The 20,184-nt window shown below is 45.1% G+C and overlaps 1 protein-coding gene across 1 annotated transcript in view; it reads left to right on the top strand.

Annotated features, from left to right (window-relative positions):
• Positions 1–18,808, top strand: part of LOC121001299 (cytochrome P450 2C29-like) — an 83,900-nt gene extending 65,092 nt beyond the window's left edge. The window contains exons 9-10 of the mRNA XM_040432297.1: positions 3,898–4,039; positions 18,568–18,808. Of these exons, the coding sequence (XP_040288231.1) occupies positions 3,898–4,039; positions 18,568–18,761 (336 nt within the window). The 3' untranslated portion in view covers positions 18,762–18,808. The remainder of the gene's footprint in view (positions 1–3,897; positions 4,040–18,567) is intronic.
• Positions 18,809–20,184: the final 1,376 nt, after the last annotated feature.

Below are 20,184 nucleotides of genomic sequence, written 5' to 3'. Positions count from 1 at the left end.
AATGACACCGGTCTGGCTCTGTTCACCCAGGCTTACCAGGTGCAGATCGCCTAGCTTTGCATATGTGATATAATGGAGGACTACTGTGAACTGTGCCTAGAGGGGAGGGTGAGGACAAGGGGGCGGATGAGGAGGCAGACAAGGTCATTGGTGCAGAAATCCTACGATTACAACGCAGAGGAATTGCCATGACCTGACCAAGTTACTGATGTGCCTGGGCTGTAGCGACATTTACCCAGAGAGCTGTAAAGGACATATAGAGTAATAACTATGGTCAAGGACAATATATGTCAGCACTGGCGTGGACTCTACCAGACATAGAGACCCAAGGACTGGCCCACCTTCTGCTCAATGTACATGTGCAGGGCTGATATAGAGTTTTTGCAATGTCGGCTTGGGACTCTTCACCTTCGGTGGGCACTAGCCATCAGTTCTCTGATGGAGTTAGCTACATGGAAAGGGAGGGACTGTAGCACCAGTAACTTGGTCAGGTGCACATTCAGCTTCTGCGCCACTGGATGAGTGCACGAATACTGTTATCTTTTTGCAATCGCCTCGGTCATCGATTGCTGTCAAAACAAGTGATGAGGAGAAAGAGGAGGAGCATCAGGAGCAATAGACGACATGGAAGTCGATGGGAAGGAACAACAGCTTCCTTCTGCTGATGTTGACGAGCCCTGACTGGTGGAGAGGGGGTGCAGGCTGGCGGGAGATGCAGCAGTTGCTGCATCATACAATAACACTAAATGAGTGGCACGGTTTTCCCACACTAGTTTATGGTGATACTCCATGTGTTGACGCAGAGCTGTTGTGCCAACATTAGCACCCTGGTCACGCCTCACCTTCTGCCCACATATCCTGCATACCGCAACACTAACGTCCCCCAGTGACTCTGCCAAAAATTCCCACACTGTCGAGTTTGGCATTTTCCCTCCACCACTGTGTGATGCCTGCCTGCTGCTTTTATGAACCCATGCACTGCTATTGTGTTCCTCACAGGTAGTCTTCTGAGTAGCAGACAGTGTACCCCTCCCACATTTGGCTCCAGATCTCCCACTGCTTCCACTCTGCTGTTTCACTGGCATGCTGCCACTCTCGCCCCCTTATGATGACGATGCCCCCTCTCCTCAAGTGCAATCTGCTACATCATTTACATATGTTTGCTTGTCACTTGTGTCACCCTCACCAATCTCTTGCGCACGACCCTGACCTCTCGCAACATATGCTCCCATCCGACTGTTATCATCAGTAGTTGCACGCCTAAAGGAGTCCAAAGCAGACCTCTCCTCCAAGTCTGGGCTGGCCTGTAGCTGCTGACTGTCCTCACAAAGCTATCTTTGCTGAAAATCATGCCAACTAAGCGTGGTGTCAGAGGAACCTACCGATTCCTCACTGTGTGTATCTGTTTTAAACTGAGATGATGTAGAAGAGCGAGTCAACCATTCCAGTACAGCTGGATTGTTGGTCAGAACACGAGCGCAGGATGAGAGTGGCAGTTCTGGCCTGTTGCTGCGGCTGCTACCACCATCCCTTCTTCTGCTGCTACCTATTCCGGCTACAGCATCATTTTTGCCACTACTCATTCCTTTGGAGGGCCCAGGCAACTGTCTGTTGGCCATAGTTTATACCAACTGTTTCGCTAACAGAACGGATTAGCTCTGAATGTCGGTGCACTGCACAGTGATGCACACGGCAATATACTCTCCCTGCACTCTCCATTAACAGTTTGCACTTTGCAGTAACACTGTTCCTAGTGCATGAGCGTCTTGTCACGTCTCACCCTATGCTCAGCTCATAGGAAAATGATGGCAACCACGCTGGATCTGGGTTTTATAGAGCTCTTTCTAGTTGGGGGATGGCTACCTGCGGATTGGCTGGCTGCACAGCATAATGGGTGATGTCTCATTCCCGAGCTTGTCTCCTCTACACTTACTTTGACTTTCTAACACGTGCAGCTGCTATTTTAGAATTTTTTTTTACTTTGCACGAAGAGCGAGGAAATTTGGATTAGTTTGGAATCAAAGTTTTTCTAAACTTTGGTCAGAATTCCGCTTCGAATGCTTTGCTTCGCTCAACACTGTTGGTTAAGATATATCGATGATTTACTGGTCTTTTTGGTCTGGAACAAAACAGTCATTTCTTGTAATTGTAGAACCATTAAATGTAAATGATCTGGGATTAAAGTTGGGGGAGCGGGGGCACTATAATTTTTTTTTTATTTAACCAAAAACCTACAGTGACAAATAGCTTGTCGCACCAGAGTAGTCATCAGCCTTTGACCCTTAAACATGGCATCCCAAAGGGACCGTAGCTTTGTGTTAGGCAAAATTGATCTTCAGACCATGAATTTCATATACAGTCTAGGAATTAGACCAGAGGATCTGTCAGTGAGGAAGAGTTCCTTCCCGACAATCACCTGCTCATCAGCGGAGGAGATAGACAGAACAATCTACTGTAGGCAAGCGATGGCCGTATTATACCGGCAGATTATCTCTAATAAGCGCTCCGACGAATGCTTGTCAGCGTTGATATGCCCAGCAATTGACCAGTGTAATACAGCCTTGAGGGACACGTTTTTAGCCAGGGTTTATTCTGTAGATGTCTTGCAGACCTCACTGCTAGGCAGAGAAGGAGTGATCTTTTGATACCCAGGAAACATGAGGTTCAAGATAAGAAAGAATAGATAACAGGTACCTTTTGACACTTCTGTCAAAGGGGTACATAATATCCTGTCTGACCATTGGGATATTTATCCAGCAGACAAAGATCTCCACAATGTAATCAAGGACCCTGATAGGGAAGAGTTTCAGAGATAAGTTTGGGGAATTGGAAACACCATGTTTTACAAAATAAACTTTTGTGGACCTACTGTCTGTGCTGCTGTACTCCTAATGGCCTTAATTCCCTCAAGTTCTTTTTCCCTTACGGGTTATTCATTCTTTTATTTTGGTACACAGTTTTCTCTACATTTTACACCATTATCACAATCCTAAATTGCAAACAGCGTTACTGTGCCTGAGACTCAGCCTGGTGATATTGCTCTTTTATGCATTATCTTGTTATCTGGTATGGACATCCTGCCCCATTTTTACTGGGGCAAATCCCTTTGTTTTACTTAATATTTACGGTTTATGGCGTCAACAGAAATTTTCCTAATCCTCTTCTTTTGGATCAGTAACTTATATTACACCTGTAAAAGGCTTAAAATATGCTAATCTGCATATATATTTTCCAGAAATGCAGATCAGTGTTGGCTGGATTACAATACTCCTCATGCATTCTAGGTGGTCTCCCTAATGATAAAGAGCACCTCTCCCCTCTCCATAGACTTCTATAGCCAGAATCTCTTTAAGTTTCTGTCTGTACTCTCTACTACCTCCCCCTCTCTATATTCTTCAATAAGAATCAGGTCTCTCTGCACTTCTTTACTCCTGCTCACTTCTCCATAGTGTCATATGAGCAACATGTCTATGTTTGTCTTTTTCACTTCTTTCCTCCCCCTGACCCTGCCCTGTCCATAGACTTCTGTCTGCAGCATGTCTGTATTTTACTTTCTGAACTTCTTCACTCCTCCTCACCCCCATTACCTCTCCATAGACTTCTATGAGCAACATGTGTGTGTGTGTCTGTCTGTACTTTACTCCCCCCACCCCACCCCCTCTTCAAAGACTTCTAAGAGCAGCATGTGTGTGTCTCTGCACTTCTTTCCATCAGGTTCCAACAATAAAAAAATTGTGGCATTTCCCAGTAATATGCAGTCACTTTCATGAGGTGTACAGTAGCTACATGCTATCATATAGTTCACGTTGAACATCACGCTAATAAATTCATCAGTATACAGTACTACAATCATTATAACCGAGACACTTTATATAACACATGTCATTTCTTTATCAGGGAACAACCGTGATCCCCTTCCTCTCATCCGTCCTGACGGACCCATCTCAGTGGAAGACTCCGGAAGTATTCAACCCCGGGCATTTCTTGGAGGAGGATGGGCAGTTCCGCAACAGGTCGGCCTTCATGCCTTTCTCAGCAGGTAAGAGCTTCATATTTAAAGACGTGACCAGAAATAAAACAAAGACGGACAAAGAATATGTGATGTTCCTAGTAGAGGGGATACAGGGGGCAGATGTACTAACCCCATCTAAAATCTAGTCAGTGTAAACGTCAACAGTCAGACTAGAGATGGGCCAAACTTCTTCGTGCTGTATGATAAATTTGGTGCATGGCCAGACACTTTTTTCTAACTTTTGCTCCATATTTTTGGGACACGTAGTATCTAAAGGCATAAGTACTGTACATTCTTACCAAGCCATGCTCTCTACCTACTAAAACACATAATTATGCATAAAATTTCATTTTTGATATTGTCAGGTACAAACTCTAAAATCACGATGAGTCCGATGCAGAATAATTTACATTCATTTGTTGAAGTCTTTCACAATGCATTTTGGGCTCAAGGCCCCCTTTTCCAAGTAACCAAGACACTTCTTAAAGAGGACCTTTCATCAGTCCAAACATTGTGAACTAAGTGTCATGATCTGTACAGCGGCGCCCAGGGATCTCACTGCACTTACTATTATCCCTGGGCGCCGCTCCGTGCTCCCGCTATGCCCTCCGGTATGTTCGGTCACTTGCTTATAGTAGGAGGAGTCTGCTCTTGTTCTGCTGGGCGTCTCCTTCTCCCAGGCTGTAGCGCTGGCCAATCGCAGCGCAGAGCTCACAGCCTAGGAGAAAAAACCTCCCAGGCTGTGAGCTCTGCGCTGCGATTGGCCAGCACTACAGCCAGGGAGAAGGAGACGCCCAGGAGAACAAGGGCAGACTCCGCCTACTATAACCAAGTCCCCTAAGTCTCCGCCTACTATAACCAAGTGAGCGAACATACCGGAGGACATAACGGGAGAACGGAGCGGCGACCAGGGATAATAGTAAGTGCAGTGAGATCCCTGGGCGCCGCGGTATATATCATGACACTTAGTTCACAATGTTTGGACCGATGAAAGGTCCTCTTTAACAATATACAAGATACAGAAATAAAAATGGCACCAAAGTAGCACTGCTCGAATACCGCCCAGTAGGGCATGATCCCACATATTTACTCCTACACAATAAAATCAGTTTGAACGTCGGAGAAGAAAATCCATGGACAAAGTGATTTGGTTACAACCAGTGTGTAACGGTCGCGTACACACACACACAGGGGGAGGGAAGTGACCACTGCGCTCCACCCTTACCCCTGGCCCTGCCTACTTGCCTCGCGAGTCCTAATGACAGGGGACAACTGGACGGCAATCCCTAACTTGGAATAAGTGCAGGGATGACAGACAGACAAACAACAGAACGTGAACGGACCGAGTCAATACCAAGAGAGCTACGCAGTACAAAGGATTAAGAAAAGAATGGTCAGGAAAAGCCGGGGTCAAATACCAGGAGAGCAGAGAAGTACAAGAGGAGTCCTAAGAGAGTAGTCAGGTGGGAGCCGAGGTCACAATACCAGGATGGATGCGCAGTACAGGAGGAGCAGGCAAAGGATGGTCAGGGAACAGGATCAGGTAAGTATTCAGCAGTCCAACAAATAGCCAGGAACCTAGAAATTAACAGGCAACCTGTAGCCAGCAGGCTGCCTGTATTTATAGTGGGAATGACGCCGCACAGCATGTGAGGGATCACATGACCAGAGGCTGGTCACAGGGCGCGCCGGGCCGGGGGAAACCACGCCCACCGCCCTGGCGCCGAGGAGGAGGCAAGACGGTGTATATGCAGGGGGCGGATTGGTGTATAGGCAATAGAAATTGAGCTCATTAGTTAAATTCAGCACAATTAATCGCCAGGGGGACCAAAGGTTATAAGGATCCATGGTAACATTTCAAATAAATGAAATAGATAAACTAGGCTATTAGAGGCAGGTACAGATGCAAACCGGCCGTAGGAGGGGTATAACCGGCCCAATGGGGGAAGAGAGAAAATACAGAAAATGGGACAATTAGATGAAACAGCTAAAATTGAGCTGTTCGTTTAATCCCAAGGGGGTCATTGTTTTTAAATAGTAGATCCAGCGCAGTTCTCGCTGTAATATGGCACGGTCCCAGTCCCCTCCGCGTTTAGGGGGTAAAACGCGGTCTATACCCATCACGGAGATACAGGCTTTCCCGTTGTGTTGGCTGTGAACATGGTTGGCGACAGGAGTATCTTTAGCTTTAGCTATGTCGCCAAGATGCTCGCCGACACGTCTGCGCAACTCCCGGATAGTCTTCCCCACATATCCCCTGCCGCATTCGCACGACAGGAGATAAACAACGCCACGGGTCCTACAATTGATGAAGTGGTGTATGCGGTATTCCTTCCCTGTGACCGCACTACTGAAGTTTTTACCGGTTTTTAAATAGGGGCAGGCAATACACCCACTACACCTAAAGCATCCCTTAATGTCAGATTTGAGCCAAGTTGAGCCTGATACAGAGGGTGGGGGTGTAAATTCACTCGACACTAGTGTATCACGAAGACTACGTCCTCGACGGTATGTGACGTGAGGGTAGTCCCCTACCACTTCTCTCAAATCTGGATCTAATTGGAGGATGCCCCAATTTTTTTGAAGGATACGTCTGACATCACCTGCAGCCCTATCAAAGGTCATAATAGGGCGGATGATATTTAGAGGTGGCGTTGTGCAGGGTTTAGGAACAAGGAGGTCACGTGCCCGGAAGCAGGAAGCAGCAAGGAAACTGGCGGTCTTGGAGTATATTTAAAGACACAGAGTGGTGAGTACACTCTGCCGACAGCCTGCCCTCGGATTAACCATCCTGTGGCCTCATCTTTGTACTATAGCTGGCACCCACTGGTGCATCTATACTTAATGATATAATTTTTGATGCGGTCATGCCTTGTGTGTCTTAGCCTGACTGGCTACACACACCCTTTAGGCATTTGACCTATATCAACCTCCCCTTTTTTGTACCATCCTTTCCTCCTTGGTTGCACAGGCCCCATCCATAGCCCTGTGTCCACCATTGATCTCCCCTGATGATTTTCTGTGACGAACTGAAACGTGACACGTAGGGAGCATTTTTTTAGGGACTACTAGGGAATCTGTCCCCACAGGGTCAGGTATCCAGACGGGGACGCTCCTTGCGGGGCAAGTTCCCCGTATAGATAGGTAGGGCATACTAGCCCCCGCCCCCCCATTCAGGGCTGTCTAGGGTCAACCACCCTGTCACCCACCTACTTTGAAGGGGCATATTTACCTATCCTTTCCAGTGTGAATCAACAAGTACCAAAGGACCGCTTCCACCACCAGTCCTCTTCATGAGACATCCTGATCCACAATCGGGTGAGAACGTTCCTGTTATTTACATCATCTTGGTCACACTGTGTATACATGTACATTTTTGCCCGCTGGGCTGTCTTGTCATTTTTGTTTGGTGTAGAGGCTCCTCCTCTGGTGTCTATTCAATTTTAGAGTGTACTATTATTAAATGTTAAGTTTTATCCCTCTGTCCTACGGGATTAGTATTTACTCATGTGACATGGCCAGCGTCACATGACCGACAGACCAACCAGTCGAGCACCGAGTGATCAGCTCGGCGCTCAAGGCACACTAGGAGCAGGGAGCCACCCAGCTAGTAAAGCCGCCCTGGGAATGAGGTCAAACACAGATCCTCATTCCCAAAGCTAAGCAACAGGTCTGCGGGCAATGGGGGACCGAGTGCACCTTCGGAACCCCGTGACACAGTGTTCATTAACCATTAGTGCCCCATTAGTGCCCATTGGTGGCTTCTCTGTGTGTCCATATGTATACACATAGCTCTCCAGAAGGGAAGTTCATGCAATCTCAGTAAGGGAAAACATCTGACAATATTTGTATGTATGCAGTGCCCTGGAGCAGGGGTACGGTGAAGTCTGGACATTTGCCTCTGTTTCCCCTATGCAGAGTCACCAACTCCTTACTTTATTTCATTTTAAAGGGTTAACTTCCATTGGTTTACACTGTTTAATATGGTGTAACTGCATTTTATGTTTGTAACAATATATATCCTGTTCATGAGAAGCTGGTCATTTTCCACAGCTACCATTAGGTTTAAAGAAGACCATGTTTTGGAGGGAAAAAGTCAGACTTGTTTACCACCAAAACCAGACCGTCTGACCTTTGGATGTCAGGTTCAGCTCTGTTAATATTAGTGTCCACAGTAGAAAGCACGGCGGCACAGCTGCTGGGTAAACAAAACGCCAACCACACACTCCAAAAATAAATCCACCGCACGTCCACGTCTCAAAATGCAGTACAGCGGTGCGCAGCCCTTAAAGAGGCGACATAATCCAATAATAAAAAGAAGAAATGGGGCGGCGCTCACCACTCTGCAGTCCTATAATCTTGCATAACAATGCTCAGGGTTACAGGCGGGCGGAACACGCAAACCTCACACATCTCAGCAGCAACGGCCGTTTCGCGCGAAATCGCGCTTCCTCAGGCCGCTGTTATTATTAGTGTTGAGTGAATCTAAGTATCCAAAGTTGACTTGGATCCGAATTTCAGGGAAAATTCTAGTCACCACAAAGCCAAATTTCCTCGTGCTTTATGGTAACAAATCAATTTTAATGAGAACTATACCTAAATAGTCAAAATCGGGTGGGCCTCTTGTTATGTCCCGTTCGCCATTGTGGCCATCCGTAAAGATATTAAGTATCCCCCGTCTCTTAGCCTGGGTACGTAAAGTACCCGAATGTAATATCGACTATGGTGTGGCCCTTTAACAGTGCACACCATTTATCTGGCACCTGTCATCATTAGGGCTGTCAGTCTTTTACCATCATCCTTGAGTATTTATTTGCCTTTCCTCACTATAATCCAATTTTTTGCACACATCCCTTTCCCCCTTCCTCCCCTTTCCCTCGTCCGATTTTCCATTCCTCAGCCCTAGCATTTATCATCTATATGTGGCTTGTCGCTATATCCTTACACAGCGGTGCATCTCACCTCTGATAGCACTGTATACCCGGCCTGGCTCTAACCCGGAAGTGATTCTTCCGGTTTGCGTTCCACGCTGGGACGCATGTTCACCTTCGGTCACATGTTGTCTGCGGTTCACATACCGGATATCCGTCCGGCAGCGCTCCGATTGTGATGTTCAGGCGTGCGTTCCACAGTGGAACGCATCCTCGACGGCAAACTCACAGCAGCGGCTGAGGATGGAGCTTTCTTCACCTGGCGTTAGGCAGTTGGTCTACGGCACCTCCCCTCTTTCCCCCCGCCCCCCGCATCCTGCGGTGGGGTGGGTATTTATAGGGTGGAGGTGTCCACCATCGCTACCCCAGACCCTCTTTCTTTATCTGAGACGGCATCATGTAAGTACTTACCCCTGTGTCTTTATGCTTCCTGGACGGTCCGTCCACAGGCTTATCACTATAGCCCTACTTTATCCCCAGGTTTCGGCTGGGTTGGTAGCCCTGCACCTTAGGAACCATACCCTGCAAGTTTATCTGACATCAGGAATGCATATCAGGTACTGGACTTGGTTCCCTTTTCGTATATCATAGCCTTGAGAGGCTACCTAATACCATTACCATGGTCAATATCTTATCTCTTGCAGTTATACCGAATGTGGCTTGGGGTCACTATCTCTGATGTTGCTCCTGTATGCATATGCATAATTCATTAGGTTGTGCTTTAGGCGCTCTCTGTGACTCCAGGTAATTGATCCTCTATTTATGTATGTATTCGTCAAACTCGGAACTGGACCTGTTTTTCTATGATTCATTTCATTGACGCATGTATCGTTTTATCTATGTCCCATTCCCTGTAGAGACGAGTACCTTGCATGTACTGAACTTACCTGATTGCCTACCTCATCACCAGTGACTGTATGTATTCAGTCTTTATTCAATGTTTATTTTCATTTACATTATTCCTGGGTCTGGTGTCTTTATGGAATCTTCCTAACGTATTTACCAATTACGCTTCTCTACGGGGCCTACTTTATATCCAGTGGGCTCCCTTTATGCAGTACGGGGCCCAACGTATCTAATTGATGGGCTCCCCATATCTACTTTGCTTTTTTGTATCTTGCTATCTCCATATATCTACCTTGTATTACCCCCTGATGATCCCACTTTGTGGGTGAAACGCGTCGGGGTCGTTTCTGTATCTGTAACATATCATTATAGCATCTTATTAGTTTGTTCTTTGTGCGTATGTTCTGTTTGCGTATTTTTAACTCCTAGGTGGACCCTGTACCTCCTGGCAATCGGTCACGAGGGAGGTATATAGTGGACACCTTGTGTCTCTATCTTTGTTTTTGTGCTAGTCACTTATCGGGGGGCCACTTTTGGTACCAGCATCACTCTACCTGTCACCTCTATAGGGCCAGACAGGAGTTTGAGGCTAGGTACGAGGACAGGGAGTCCCCACCATCAGGAGACGTCCCTGGGCATAGGACCAGTTTAGGGCAGTAGTGGCAGGGACACCTTCCCTACCATTCACCCAGTATGCTAGATCTGGCTGTGGCCCACCCGATTTTGACTATTTAGGTATAGTTTTCTCATTAAATTTAGACATTGTATCATTTACTAGGGTATTGCTGCTGGACATGTTCATTTCTATTTTTACCCGTATTCTATTTTATATCGATATCGTTTCTTGCTGGACTTTTGTAACAAATCAATTTTCCCTGAAATGGCGATAAAAATAAATAAAAAGTCATAATCATCTCATCCATTTAAGTGAGAAGAGGCCACCACAACCATCTTGCTTGAAGATCCCATGCAAAATATTGTGCGCGGTGACGTATGATGTCATCATGCAATGCGTAAGATTTTGCGCTAGACCTTCAAGCAAGATGGCCGCAGCGGCCTCTTCGCACTTAAGCGGATAAGGTAAGTATAATTTGATTATTATTTTTTTTTAACTGATCAACCCCTGAATGGTTCATCGCAAATGCCGCGATCAGCAATGAACGCAGCATTTGAGGTGTTCAATGATGGTGGCGGCGCAATCGCTGTCATTGCGCCTGCTAAATACGCCTCGTGACGAAGTTATTCGCCACAAAGCAAATTTTTTTGTAAAATTTGGCAAAGCAGCTGAATCGAATTTTTAAGGACTTCATCTCTAGTTATTGTGTCTGAAAACCTGTTTTTGCCTGAAAAAACTGCTCTGTCCTTGCCATTATCATTGAAGCTTTACTGTAAGTCTATGAGAGACGGAAAGTGTTACATTGTATCTGTTTGTGCTGAGCTTCTCCACTCCACCCCTCCCACTAGAAGGTTCTAGTTCAGCCACAAACTGTATATAAGGAGAGCAGTCAGAGCCCCTAGGGTGCTGCAGTTAGGGACCAGTGCTTAGAAGAGGAGACTCTGCCAGACTACTGAGTGACCAGGAGAAGATGCTGAGACAGGGATACTCTGCCACAGACCCTGGATCACCAGCCTTGGACCAGGGTACCAGCCTTCTGAAGAGAGAGAGAGGGACAGCTAGCTCAGGCCTTTCCTCAGCATGAACCCTTCTTCTGCCAGGGAGGAGATTGGAGAAGCCAGCCCTACGCCTCGCCTGTATTGCTTTGCACCAGAGTTCCTCCAGTAAAGAAGCCCCCTGGTTACTGAAGACCCTGACTCTCTGGACCTATTTCCCACTGGGGTGCATCACACCTTACCATGCCTTCTGGAGAGCAGCAACACGTGGTGACACCTGAATGGTGGCAGTGGGACCTGCCATTGCATTGGGGCCACCCCAAACCCACTACTTCATGTACAGAGGGGCAGATCCCCAGTATAGAATGAACCAGACATGCCGAGATTAAGGAGGCAAGGAATGGGAACCTTCTAGGCCTCTAAAAGGTAGCACCCTAGAATAAGCCAAGCAACCCGGATAGAAAACTTGAACCACTGTCGGTGCACTTACAGAGCTTACTGATACAGTGCTAAGAACATGATACCATAATATGGTTGATACATATATAAAAGACCATGTGAATATAAATACAATGCTGTAATTGTCATTGTGATACGAGGGAGCAAATTGCATAATGAGGATCAGGAGAAGAAGAGTATGTAGAAAGAGGGAAGGCGGCTGCACAGATCCAATGAAGCCCAACTGGATTTATGCAGCCCTCTTCCCATTTATATATTTATCTCTCCAGACAGATGGGACTTGACAAAGGTCATCACTTACCATATCTGGATTTATTTATGCTACAGTAGCTGGAGCGAAAAAATAGGAGAAAAATTCTACTTGATGAACTGAAAAAGAATAATAAAGACAACTATTATTCAATGCATTCTGAGTGCAACCAGAATATTTAGCACTGACCGACGTGGCTGAAGAACCCTTTCCGTGGCACCTCCTAATAATATATATTGGCGTGCTGTTCCAAGCTGTATGGACAGATTAGGAGAGAAGTCAGTGGTGGTGGATCTGCCTGCTGTTACACCTGATAGACAGCAGAGGGAGTATTTAGCTTCCTCTACAAACGATTCTCTCTCTCGTTCCCGATAATAACAATAATAATCTTTATTTATATATATAGCGCCAACATATTCCGCAGCGCTTTACAGTTCAGGGTAGAAACAGTCATAAATAACATAGCAACAGACAAGTCAATGATTAGAACAACAGGAATGAGGACCCTGCTCACAAGAGCTTACAATCTATGAGGAGATAGGGGTGAGACAAAAGGTAGAAGTGCTTGTTCTGTACAATGGTCCGGCCATCTTGGGAGCACAGGGCAGCACGTCGGGAGGAGGTTTCTCCAACACAGATTATGAAATATGTTTTATTCCCTTTAATCTTTTTCTCGGGCAGGTAATTAACTTTATTAGAGATCCATGGGACGAGTACAAAGATCACCCTTATGTGTCTGCAGCACCGTGAGTCCCTAACCAGTCACTGTACCGTCACACAAATGGTGGAACAAGCACTTTTCTAAATCACTTCATTTAAGGGGCATCTGTCAGCAGTTCTGTCCCTATGACACCGTCTGACCTGTTACTTGTGCACTCGGCAGCTGAAGGCATCAGTGTGTCGGTCCCATGTTCATATGTGCCCGCACTGCTGAGAAATATGATGTTTTAATATATGGAAATGAGCTTCTTGGAGCAACGGGGGCGTTCCCTTTACTCCTAGAGGCTCAGCTCTCTCTGCATCTGCCGCACCATCTGCACTTTATTGCCAGGACTAAGTGAGATAATATTTACACTGCCCGGCCTTGTCATTCAAAGTGCAGAGAGAGAAAAACCTCTAGGTGTAACAGCAACGCCCCTGTTTTCTGCTCATTTCTTTATAATAAAACATAATTTTTCTCAGCAATGGGCACAGACGGGCAGATATGAACATGGGACCAACACAGATGCCTTCAGCTGCCAAGTGCACATGTAACAGGTCAGCCAGTGTCATAGGGACAGATCTGCTGACAGAAGCCATTTAAAAAATATACCTGCATCCACCTGGAAAAAGCTGTAAAGTCATGGCCACTCGAGGTCTCACTTCCACCTAACGTGCAGTCCACTGCCTGTTGTCAGGCAAGATCCATCCATAATAACAGAGACACAGAACACGGCAGAGCTAGCTGAGATCTTCAGCCTGATAAAAGAACTGCTTATGTACTGCTTCTGAACATCACATGAGACTCCTGTGTTCCTGTAAGGGTCCATTCACACATCCGCAAAAGGGTCCGCAAATTTTGCGGAACGGGTGCGGACCCATTCATTCTCTATGGGCCCGGACGTGAAGCGGAGAGCACACTATGTGCTCTACGCTTCCGCATTTGTGGAGCGCGGCCCCAAACTTCCGGGTTTCGTCCCCGAACTTCCGGTCCGCAGCTCCGCAAAATATAGACCATGTCCTATTCTTGTCCGCAGTGAGAGGGAGATATCAGGTTTAGGTAGGTTAGTAGATGGAGAGAACACAAGAAATGGACGGACTATACAAAATATCGAGATAAGCTATTAAACCCCCTCAAAAAACAAGGGGCCGCTCCCTGCACCTGGAGAACAAAAAGATTCAGTTATAAGAGGTAAGAAGCATTCTTTACAGTAAGGGCTGTGCATCTCTGAGCGATTCACATCCCTTACAGGAGCCACAGGAGCCAGTCACAGCAAATACAGGAGATGCTTAAAGGAAGGTTTGGATGACTTTATTTCAAAATAACATTGAGGATTATGACAAGGTACAGAAATCATGTTCTACACCGGATTCAGTCGGTTCGCTCCGGTTCTACAGATCAGGTAGTTAAAATTAAAGCCGGCTGAATCCCGATCTGGTGCAGCGCGAGATAAGCGCTTGCATTGTGGACACTGCAGCAGGACAAGGGAGAGGTGTCTCCCTTCCCTGTTCCTCTGATAGTAAAAAATGTCCAAGGAAAGAAAAAGGCGCTCATAGGGTAAATAAGTTAAAAGCCGAGCCTCCAAAGTAACAGGAAGAGTGGTACTGCTCACCTATTGTTCGGTGCAACTGAGCTGGAGGTGAATAGGAGTGATTACGTCTCAATGGTTGGTGCTGCCGATTCTGTCCGCGTTCCCCTTTGGCGGGGGCCAAGCCGCCGTCTGGGTCGATGAATAGGGTATATTTCTACTGGACCGGGGGTCAAATGGAGGGGTGGACCGTAGGCGCAAAGACGCAACCAGAGTATTTTTATAAACCAATAGTTTTTTTTATTGTTATAGTGACAACGCGTTTCGGGGTTCTGTGGACCCCTTTTTCAAGTCTAAAACAACATATATACAAAATCACACAAATTAGAAACAAACTGGTGTGCCTCATATTGCAGAAATGTCCGGTATAAAGAGATGATACTGGATTAAAAATAGTGGTAACATGACCGTCACGAGTAATGATAGTAATAAAAAGTGATAACATGACCGTCATGAGGTCGTGACTGGATAAAAGGGTACATAAATACGTAAATGCAAAGCAGTTAATGCTATAAGAAGTCAATAAATGAAGATTGAGAGCTACGTATGAATTGCATAAATAAAAATTATATACTGTAATATAATATAAAATAAAAATAATATAAAATAAAATATATATTACATTATATAATTTTTATTTACGCAATTCATACGTAGCTCTCAATCTTCATTTATTGACTTCTTATAGCATTAACTGCTTTGCATTTACGTATTTATGTACCCTTTTATCCAGTCACGACCTCATGACGGTCATGTTATCACTTTTTATTACTATCATTACTCGTGACGGTCATGTTACCACTATTTTTAATCCAGTATCATCTCTTTATACCGGACATTTCTGCAATATGAGGCACACCAGTTTGTTTCTAATTTGTGTGATTTTGTATATATGTTGTTTTAGACTTGAAAAAGGGGTCCACAGAACCCCGAAACGCGTTGTCACTATAACAATAAAAAAAAACTATTGGTTTATAAAAATACTCTGGTTGTGTCTTTGCGCCTATGGTCCACCCCTCCATTCGACCCCCGGTCCAGTGGAAATATACCCTGTTCCTCTGATAGGCTGCCGGCACAAGGCCAGCAGCCTATCAGAGGCGGGTGCAGGCGGAGCAATGACGTCATCGTGCCGCCTGAGCCGTACAGCGCGAAACACAGGCCAGAAGAGGCCTGCATCACATCGCTGACAGCGTGGAGGTAAGTGTTTTTGTTTTGCTTTTCTGTGGCACGCTGGGGGCATTGTTTGCACATATGCAACACTATGGGGGTATCTACTGGCTGCATGGCTGACACATGGGGGACAATATGGAGGTATCTACTGGGGGCATTGCTGGCATATGGGGGACACTATGGGAGCATATACTGGGGTCATGGCTGGCACATAGGGACATTATGGGGGTATCTACTGGGGGCATTGTTGGCTTATGGGGGACACTATGTGGGCATCTACTGGCACATCCTTGGGGACACTATGGGGGGAATCCACTGGGGACATTGCTGGCACATGGGGGACGCTATGGGGCATCTTCTGGCACATGGGGACATTGATGGAACATGGGGACACTATGGGGTCATCTACTGGCACATGGGGGAAACTATGGGGGCATCTACTGGGGACATTGCTGGCACATGGGGGACACTATGGTGGCATCTACTGGGGGCATTGCTGGCACATGGGGACATCTACTGACACATCCTTGGGCACACTGTGGGGCATCTACTGGGGACATTGCTGGCTCATGTAGACACTATGGGGGTTTCTACAGGGGACATTGCTGGCATATGGGGGGCACTAAGGGGGGCATCTACTGGGGGCATTGCTGGCAGATGGGGGACATCTACTGGGGGCATTACTGGCACATCATGGTGGACACTATGGGGGCATCTTATACTGGCACACTATGGGGGCACTAAGAAGGGGCATTTATACTAGCACATTATGGGGGCACTATGGGGAAGAGGGGAGGAGCACTATGTGAGCATTTACTAGGGGCATTATATAGGGGTGTTTTATACTTGTCCCCATAGTGCCCCCATAATGTGTGCATTAGCTCAACTGGGGGCACTGTGGGAATTTTTTGTACTGGCACACAGAAGGGGAGCATTTTTGAACTAGTGCACATTATTATTATTATTGAAGGTGGCAGGTGAGTTGTTAAGAAGGTAGGAGGACGATGGAATAGTAGGAACCTAAGATGTCTTTTGTCAAACTGCAGAGACAAGAGATGGGTGAAAAACCATCATGGCGGTCTGCTCTCAAAGGAGACGATGAAGAAAGAGAAGGTCTGCATCAGAGGAGAAGTCACTTGATGTAAGATGTATGTGGTGCTGTATTCTGGATAGCACAGAATATAATATGTCTGAAAATATGAATTTAGTGCTAGGTACAAATGTGTATAAAATGTATATGGTGGAGGTAAATCTACTGTCAGTGTAGCCTAGGGGTCATTTATATACTGTATGGTGTATGTTGTATATGTGATTATGTGAGTGTCGTGTCTATATACTCTGATTATGTATGCATACCTCCCAACCATCCCAGATCTGGCATAACTACTGTGTGGGGGGCACAATGGAGAGTAAGCAGGGTTGGGACATGTACAGATAGACATTGGGAGGAGTTAGTGTCGCGTAAAGTTTTTTTTAAAGCGCTGGTCCACACCTCTGATAGTTTAGATCCTTAGGCTTTTTAAAAGTTTTGTGGTATGTGTGTGTAGTGTATACATGGTGTATTTATGTATGTGTACCATGTATATGGTGTATTTATGTGTATGTGTGTTGCATATATATGGTGTATGGATATGTAAACATGTGTCGTGACGCCGCGTATTTGCCGTTGAGTAGGGAACCTGTTCATAAAAATTTGAATCCCACCCCTGCTACACACCCTTTCCCTTTAGCCCAAACCCTCCTTAAATGGAAGATGGACATTGATCCGGGGATTTGTTCCGTGGAGCGATACAGCAGGATTACAGGTTGGACTTCATGGACTTTTGTCTTTTTCCAACCTTAACAGCTATGTAAATATGTAAGATAGAGAGAGGACATGATGTTACAGACAGCAGACAGTTACTGGAGGACATGATGTTACAGACAGTAGACTGGAGGCAGGGGCGTAGCTAAAGGCTTATTTAATAAAAAATGTATACCTTTTCCCAGATATTTTCATCGCTTCCACAGCTCCATAGTGCCGAGTCCGACTCAATTTTTTTTTTTACTTTTTGTATAGCATTAGATAATTGCTTAACCATCTGCTTCATGGACATTTTGCATAGGCCCAGATCTATGGTCTATTCCTAAAGGAATTGCTACCCCTTTTTTGTGTCACCTCCTAAAAATAAACATATTTGCCCCAATATTGCACCACTGCCATCTTTTTTTTTATTTTTTACTGTGGATTCTGGTATACGGGAATAAATAGGCTTAAACAATGGCTAAGTGAATACAAGATTTACTGAATAATAGTAACATAGTAACGTGGATTGTAAGGTTGAAAAAATACATCCAGTTCAGCCTCTTATCTTGCAAGTTGATACAGACCTGAAAAAGCTTTTATGCAGACGGATCTGTGGATCCGTCTGTGTGAAAGTAGCCTACAGACACGGACGTGGATGACATTCTTGTGTACCTTCGTGTTTTTTCACGGACCCATTGACTTGAATGGGTCCGCGAACCGTTGTCCGTCAAAAAAATAGGACAGGTTATATTTTTTTGACGGACAGGAAACACGGATCACAGACGCGGATGAACAACGGTGCATTTTCCGAGTTTTCAACGGACCCATTGAAAGTCAATGGGTCCGCAGAAAATCACGGAAAACGGAACAACGGACACGGATGCACACAACGGTCGTGTGCATGAGGCCTAACTCTGACATTACTTATACTGTCTTGGCATTAAGGAGATTTAAAGGGATTTGATATAGTTCTAGGACACCTGGGAGTGCAGCCAAAATGGACCTCAAAACTAATTTTGGGAAATTCAATAATTTCCACATGCAAGCACAAAGATATCCAAAAATATACCTGTAATACAGCCATTCAAAATAAGAGCTATGGAGGTAAATGGTGGTCGGAGGCTGCTTGCAAGCTGGTGAGAAGTTGAACCACAAAGGGACCCCCAAATAATATAATGACCTGATTAATACATAGATTTGTGTTATTCTTCTAGGGAAGAGAGTCTGTCTTGGAGAGAACCTGGCCCGCATGGAGCTCTTTTTGCTTATCACCGCTCTGCTACAAAAATTCACCTTCACCCTCCCCCCGGGGACAGAACGCCAGGACTCGAAATTTTTGAACCAACACAAGACTGAAATCATTGCATCAACTGAGATATGCGCTGAGCCTCGCTTCTTGTCCAAGTGACCGACCACTGTCCAGCCACACAACATGGAAGACAATGAGAAGACATAGCAACTAAATTCCAAATATAGATACTAAATAAAACTATTACAATGTTTATAATCCGAATGATAATATAGAATGCAATGTACGTGTAAACTTTTCATTTGTAACAAAGGTTAAGACATCATGTGTCAAAATATCTAATGACATGTCAAATTGTGACTACAAGAGCTTGTTCCATCATGTTCTGTAGATTAGAAGTCTTCTGGGGTGAAATCTACTTCTGTAAATTTGGATATATTTGGAATGTATAGCTAAATCCGACACAGGTGAGCTTCAGGGCTCTTTTAAAACTTGAATTTGACAATTTGAGAAAAAATAAGCTTTTGCATGCTAAGTGAATATACATATTTACTAAGTGTGAATAAATATAAGGTAAAAGAGACAAATCACATACAGAGTAGAAAAAAAGTTAATAATAATCACTGGTAGTTTTGAGCGAATTAAAGTATCCAAAGCGGAATTCTATCCTAAGTTTAATAAAAATTTGATTTGTCATAAAGCCAAATTTCTTTGCGCTTCATTTAAACTAACCATATTTTTTTCTAAAATGGCTGTTGCACGTGTTACAAAGTGAAAGTAAGAATCTCGGGAACACGATATGACCCATAATACCGCGCAGCCAGCCAATCCACAGATAGCCATCCTCTGAGATGTCACAGCCCTATAAAAAGCCTCATCCCGCATGGTCTCCACCATTTCACTGTGAGCTAAGCTTAGGGAGAGACATGACTAGGACTAGGGACAGTGTTGCTGAAAATGATTAATAGAAGAATATTGGAGATGAAGAGTGCAGGGACAGTGTAGGAATAGTGCAGGGAGATTGTGGGAAGAGTTTTTTGACACTGTAGGGAGAGCATAGGGAGACTGCAGGGACAGTGCAGGTTGAATGTAATCACCAGCTGCGACAATCTTATTTAATCTGTTAAATTATAAATAGAATTACTGTGCCTCAGTATTAAAGGGCAGTCTAATATATTGCCGTCTGTGTTTTGTTGAACTGCTGGTACATTCGCAGTTAATCAGTTAGTTTATATATAGATAAACTGTGCCTCAGTACTAAAGGGCAGTGTAATATATTACCGCATGCATCTTGTTGAACTGCTGCGACATTCCTAGTTAATCCGTTATATTACTGGTACAGTCAGTGGCGACTCTAGGATCAATATATAGGGGGGGGGGCACAAAGATACCACAGTCAAAAATGGGGGGGCAAAAACAAATTAAGTATATACAGTGGGGGAAATAATTATTTGACCCCTCACTGATTTTGTAAGTTTGTCCAATGACAAAGAAATGAAAAGTCTCAGAACAGTATCATTTCAATGGTAGGTTTATTGTAACAGTGGCAGATAGCACATCAAAAGGAAAATCGAAAAAATAA

This window comes from Bufo bufo, chromosome 5 (assembly GCF_905171765.1).
Source record: "Bufo bufo chromosome 5, aBufBuf1.1, whole genome shotgun sequence".
Classification (NCBI taxonomy): domain Eukaryota; kingdom Metazoa; phylum Chordata; class Amphibia; order Anura; family Bufonidae; genus Bufo; species Bufo bufo.
The sequence above is the reverse complement of the archived record's forward strand: the minus strand, read 5'-3'. Positions and strand labels throughout refer to the sequence as shown.